Here is a 6,188-nt window from a genome sequence, read left to right as displayed (position 1 = left end):
GTCGGAATTTTGAGAATTTCGACGATCGACTATCGACTTAAAATTCATTTAGATCTCCAGTGCGATCTATACGAGTACGAGGAACCAAGTTTCTTATCGTGAACCTGATTCATAAGATTGAAAAAGGTGATTGATTATAGTAGATTGTTCATAGGGAAATACAAGGATGATCTCATATTAAAATCTGAATTAGTTTAGTATCTAGTGTTTAGAACACAAGGTAAATATTCTAAACGTCCTATGAATGATTTTAAATCATACGATGCCAAACAACGTTTTGAATGTCAAAATAAAAATTTTAAAGCTTCCGTTATATCTTGGGTACAAAAAAACGATACTCTAACAGTTATCTAGTTGTAAACATACTTTATTAACTGTATGGAAGTCTCGGAATTATCTACCTCGAAAACAAAATTTATATTTTGAACCACCAACACAAACTAGTTCAGTTCAATATCGTGTGATTAACTTGGAGGTGTTGCAGTTCGTGATGGAAAGATAAAACATTAGGATATGAGATTTGCTTTCAGTGGTTCTCATATGCAGCTCGTATCTGTGACTTTTTAAGATGACATAAGTTAGAAAAGAATCACAATACGTTTGACCAAATTTTGGAGTAACGACAAAGATGGTGGTTTTGATATGTTATATTAACTATCCAACAAACATCATAACAAAATACTCATTCAAAACCCAAAAGGTTACAATCGTTTGAAGCAGACGCGATGGTCCAACAGTAGTAGACATACTAATAATTGTGACAATAGGAAGAGACAAAGTACATTACCATCGAAAATGATCTGAAAACTTGGTGGATGGTCATTTGCAGTATTCAAGATTACATGATTAAGCAAACCGATCTGCTGCTCGATAACATTATCTACGTAGACATGAGAAGGTTCAGCAATCCAGTTGCTTTGAAGAATACCGACACATTTGAGACACAAGACACCCCAATATGCGTTTACATTTCAAAAAATACATCTATCCAGAATTACAGAACAAAGACACTTTGACCATTTCACCAACAGCGGAAAGCCATTCTATTTTGGCTCTCTGAAATATAATAATATCCAGATGTATCTCAAAAGAATATCCCACATTCTTTAAACAAAACCAACCCTTCCACATTAAATAAACGTACTAATCACGTGATTTTCTCAATTTTGGTGTCCTTGTCATGTAAACTTTAAGTCACAAGACTGGTTTAGCAGCTTTCAGGATGCCAGCAAATTTAGTACTCAGTTTCCAGCACCCCGTCAATTAGCCCGAACTCCAAAGCCTGCAAGGAAGAACAAAGGAGGGCGAGGATATTGATGTTATTTCACATAATCTTTGTTTTACATGGGAAATGGGAATCAGATATTTTTTGAGAAATGGATGCCCTATCCCGGTTCCAATTACATAGATGCATGATGCATCCAATTAGTCAATGATCTAACAGTGATCTACTGCTCATCTATATACATGAAGCAACAAATGGTGTAGAGTTATTAAAGTGATGAAAATAAGATGAATGGCAATCCCACAGAGGTCCTAATATCTACAACAATTCTTCTTCCATTTCAAACCATATCATTGATGACATTTGCTTTATGATGTGTATGAAACATACACATCATACATGCAAGCATAAGAGCTATCATTGGTCAGATCTGCAACTTGTTGATATTTCTCAACACATTCAAAAATTGGAATTTTCCGGACTTAGGACTTCCTAGCGGTCCCGCCATTCAAAGATCACCAACCAGTCAACTATCACCAAAGGACCCGTCCATTTCACAAGGTTTACCACTACTGTGCGTTCCCCTCAGCTAAAAGTTATCTTTTACTTTTACCATATTTAAAATTTTCATATATGCAAGAAACATAAAAAAGGAAACACCGCATCATCACATAATATCACCTCAGACACAGACAAAAATCGGTCTCTCTCTGTGTACATTTGCACCTCCTCAAGAGTTCGTCCAGTGAATGCAGCATACATTTTGTCAATTTTCTGCATCAAATAATGGAAACTTAGAATATCACTGCATCCACTAAGCCCCAACAGGCACTGCATCCACTAAGCCCCAACAGGAACTCCATATAATGGGGAAGGATTAAACTTAAGGTTCAAGTTTTGACTAATTTCAACTAATCAAACCTTATAATCAAGCAACGGTAAGCAAAGATAGGTACATCCACTAAGACAAGAAAAAGAAGATTTCAGCCACCAAGTTTATTAAATGATCACTCAAGAGTCGAGTTCCAAAATATCGTACCCTAAAACATCTCAAGTTGTTCATCATATAAAAAATTATGGATCAGAGTAAGGTTTTCCACTTACTATCATAAGATATATTAGTAGCCCCATCAAATAGACCAAAACAGTGATCACATTTGAATGTTTATGGTTTTAAAAATCAACTCACACTTGATAATTATTCAGAAAACAATAGAGTATGTACACAAGCAATGAGGGAACTAACATGACGGGATTGAACTGCTTCATTTACTTGGCGCCGTACATCTTCCACATGACCCTACAGACAGAACAAGTGAAGTCAATCCCAAATATAATAATGTAGGAATTCATTTATGTGGATGATGATGACAGGAAGGGATGCCAGCTCAATATGAACCAATATTGAGTGACCTTTAATTACTGGTGCCCTGAAGTTGAACAATAGTTCGACACATACCAAATGACAGTCTCGTCATGTTTCATATAACTAAATCTAAGGTTGATAAGTTTTTCAAAGCAACATTCTTGAAACTATTAATGCAAATGAAAGTTGCAGCTCAACAAAGCATGAAAAAAGAGCAGCACGGTAGGACAATACATATGGTTCGGACGGGACAGAAAAATGAATTTTGATCATGGAATGGAGTGTGGTGATTCCACTCTAGGATCTAATGTCTAGATTAAAAATTGCATGCGTAAAAGAGTTAGTTCATACCCCACACCCGCTTTGTGGTTGATGTACCATAATACGGGCATTTGGCATGGCATACCGCATTCCCTTTTCTCCACCAGCAAGAAGAAGCACACCTGTACTTGCAGCTACTCCAAAACATACTGTACCAACTTTTGGCTTAATCTAAAGCAACAATTAGAGCAGAAAATACTTTCAGAAAACTGAAGCAACAAGTAGAAAGATTCAGGCTCAAAACTTAGGGGAAACCTACTCGGCATCCCCTTCTGGAAATTCAAGCATTTAGGCTTGTGGAGGAAAAAAAATCTCACGTAGAATTAAACAAAAATTGCAAAAAAATACTAAAGCAAATGAATCTTACCCAGGACATGCAGTCATATATTGCTAAGATAGAGTAGGTGCTGCCACCCGGGCAGTTCAGATAAATCTAACAAGAAGAAATTTCAATAAATGTAAACAACAGTCATGAACAGGGTATGAAATCTTAACTTCGATTATGATTATGAGTTCTAAAATTTGTAAGAAAATATGCACGCACCAAAATATCTGATTTTTCATCTATTGCAGCCAAAGTTACTAGTTGTGATATAACTCGCTGAGCCACCTGTGAGTTAACTGGCTGCCCAATAAAGATTATACGATTTCTGAACAATACTGTAGAAAGATCCAAAGGTCCACCTGGGGTCATCACCGCAGGCATGATGGGTGGGTTCCCCTTTTTGGCTTCTATAACGCCATTACTGATTAAAAAATACATGCTTTCAACTACCATCCATTAAAAAACAATGTAAGTAATGTCATAGATATCAAATTCATAAGAAATTATCAAATTCTGGTTTAACTAAAAGTCAACAGACCAATACCATAACATTATGCTAGAGTTATTGTTCTAAACTCTTCTTACCTGCTAACGAGGTATCAAATTTGTTACCTAAACAATGAAATATGTTACCCATAGGATCATGAAAATACACCAACAAAAAAATAGTATGATTTATTAAGCCATGTCTCTAATCTTTATCCAGGTATTTGAGTGTCTATTCATGTGCAAGTGGGTGTTTTTAAGTGAACTTCCAAAGACTGAATCCTACCCTCTCCAAACATGAACAATAAGGAAACATCAAGCAAGAGCAGAATTTGACAGCAGCTAGTGAAAGTGCCAAATCATCAAGCATGCATCAAGTATCATCCAAGAAACTCCCGAAATCTAAGTTCAAGCTGCTTAAGCTGACAAGAGTTATAATTATCCAAAAATTTCAAGGACAGAACAATGAACCTGTAATCAGCAAAAATATCATTCTGGTCAATCTTTGATGGCAATCCGCCTGTTCTACTAGTAAATCCTGCTATCACGCAATATTAACACCATTATCAATATCATTCCTCACGGAGGAATCCCTTCCCCTATCTCCCACTTACACAACGCATTCAATTCAAACACACAATTAGATGAAAAACTACAAAATTTTCAGCAGTTCATCACAAATACTCAGAAAACCATGTCAGCTACAGAAACTTGAAACTAATTCCCTTCTCATTCAATTAAAAGTATTTAAACAGCACAAGTATCACTGCAATTTCAACTGTAAGCATACCATGAACCGAAGAATCACCATAGGAGCTTGACAGAGCTGAAACTACAGGTCTCAACCCTAAATTTCTGGTGCAAACAGAAATATAAAGGGAAATCAGAGCAACAAAACTAGGCAACGATGCTCATCCAAAAAAATCGAGCAAACAAATAAAAAAAACAGTAAAAATAACTCCACAAGCAGGATTATAATACCTCTGATAACATAATGGCAATGATGAACTTCTATGACGAAAAGAAGCTACAGGTAAATTTAATGGCCCCGCAATTGCCGATATCTCCATTTTGCGAGGTTTCTGAGGGAATAGGAGGGTCCGAATCGCCGAATGAAGAGTGAAAAATGGATTTCGGGTTTTTTTGATAGATAATTTTGCATAAATCTTAATTAATTTTTAAAAAATAATCTCTACATTTTTAGAAATATAGCTAACATATTAGTTTAAACTCTTAAATTTTGACAAAGTGATCAAAAATATCTTAATGTTATAACTGAGCCAAAAATGATATAAGAATCTAAATAAATTTATTTTCAACTATAATGTTATTTTGAGTGTGTGATTGAATGTTTGAGATATATTTTTTCAAAAATTATGGATCCAAATATATGTTCGGGATTAAATATTCACATGACTTATTCTAATATTTTGGAATATTTATAAGAAGAGTTAATTAATCTTAGACATCAAATCAAAGTCCTAATTATGATTCAAAGTAATAAGTTCCTAGAATAGCCCGGGATCTCTCTAAACTCTCCGAAGATATTATAAAGATCCAAATGATGGTATAGAACTATAATAATCAGCTCTACTATGTACCACATAAAATTGAAGAAACCCTTGAAAAACAAAAAGAAATTCTTAGAAAATTAAAAGATATTCAAACAATAATCCAAACTCTATAACAACAACTAAGCTCTAGTAAAAAGATCTCGAAAGGAAGGTTACAACCATCTTTTAGTACTAAACCTTTATTAGGCCAAAGAAAGAAGGCCAACGTAATGTAAAAACCTTTAACCGACGAAAAAAATGATCAATCTGATTATAATTCTCTCAGAAAAGAAATTAAGCCGATAAAAACTATAGGAAAGACTGGTCTAGAAGATTTTTAAGACCTTACAGAGTCTTTTACGAATCTCAATGTAGTAATATGAAGATGAATATAACAGGGGACAAACCTCCCTCAATAACTTGTCATCTTCCCATGAACCACTAAGAAAAAGTGTGAGATCTCATAATACAAATATGAGATGACCCCAAACAAATTTCCAAGTAGGTGGAGAAGCACACCCAACGGGAATAAGGTCAACTAGAAATCAAATTCCTTTGGATCAAACACTCTATGAGAACTTTATTTTAGAACCAATACATTTTTATGGGGTTATACTTAATCTTGATATACTGGATTTCAAAAACAGAAAAGATCTTATAGATGACTGGACATCGACTATGAGAATCGCATCATGCATACTTTATCTCAACAGATAAAGATTCATCAAACTTTTAGAAATGAATATGATGAAATCAGTTAAAATCGCTTGGGACATGACTTCGACAGAAACTAAAGAGTCAGTACTAGTTAGAGAATCTCTTAGTGGGATAGCTTAGAGAATGACTACCTTATTTAAAGCACGATTTATGAGGTATACTATTTTAATAGTCAAGACACATAGAAGAAAAAGA

At 34.7% G+C, this 6,188-nt stretch overlaps 1 protein-coding gene across 2 annotated transcripts; it reads right to left on the bottom strand.

Annotated features, from left to right (window-relative positions):
• Positions 1-949: 949 nt before the first annotated feature.
• Positions 950-4,860, bottom strand: LOC142541801 (ATP-dependent Clp protease proteolytic subunit 6, chloroplastic-like). 2 transcript variants are annotated; one of them, XM_075648262.1, is made up of 9 exons: positions 4,705-4,860; positions 4,514-4,578; positions 4,195-4,264; positions 3,457-3,658; positions 3,280-3,345; positions 2,943-3,083; positions 2,472-2,525; positions 1,907-1,999; positions 950-1,282 (listed from the first exon to the last, which is right to left on the bottom strand). In XM_075648262.1, exons 1-9 carry the CDS (start codon positions 4,791-4,793, stop codon positions 1,235-1,237), a joined length of 828 nt encoding a protein of 275 aa, XP_075504377.1. In that variant the 5' UTR covers positions 4,794-4,860; the 3' UTR covers positions 950-1,234. The 2 variants fall into 2 exon arrangements, with proteins under 2 accessions (XP_075504377.1, XP_075504381.1); XM_075648266.1 differs by having other exon boundaries at positions 4,195-4,261.
• Positions 4,861-6,188: the final 1,328 nt, after the last annotated feature.

This window comes from Primulina tabacum, chromosome 1 (genome assembly GCF_025594145.1).
Source record: "Primulina tabacum isolate GXHZ01 chromosome 1, ASM2559414v2, whole genome shotgun sequence".
Taxonomy (NCBI): domain Eukaryota; kingdom Viridiplantae; phylum Streptophyta; class Magnoliopsida; order Lamiales; family Gesneriaceae; genus Primulina; species Primulina tabacum.
The sequence above is the reverse complement of the archived record's forward strand: the minus strand, read 5'-3'. Positions and strand labels throughout refer to the sequence as shown.

Excerpts from the sequence above, each read along its gene's own strand:
- LOC142541801 (XM_075648262.1), bottom strand. The coding sequence starts at position 4,793 with ATGGAGATATCGGCAATTGCGGGGCCATTAAATTTACCTGTAGCTTCT. Across the intron at positions 4,579-4,704 it reads TTGCCATTATGTTATCAGAG|AAATTTAGGGTTGAGACCTG; the intron begins GTATTATAATCC and ends TGTTTGCACCAG. Across the intron at positions 1,283-1,906 it reads GATTTTTGTCTGTGTCTGAG|GCTTTGGAGTTCGGGCTAAT; the intron begins GTGATATTATGT and ends TCTTCCTTGCAG.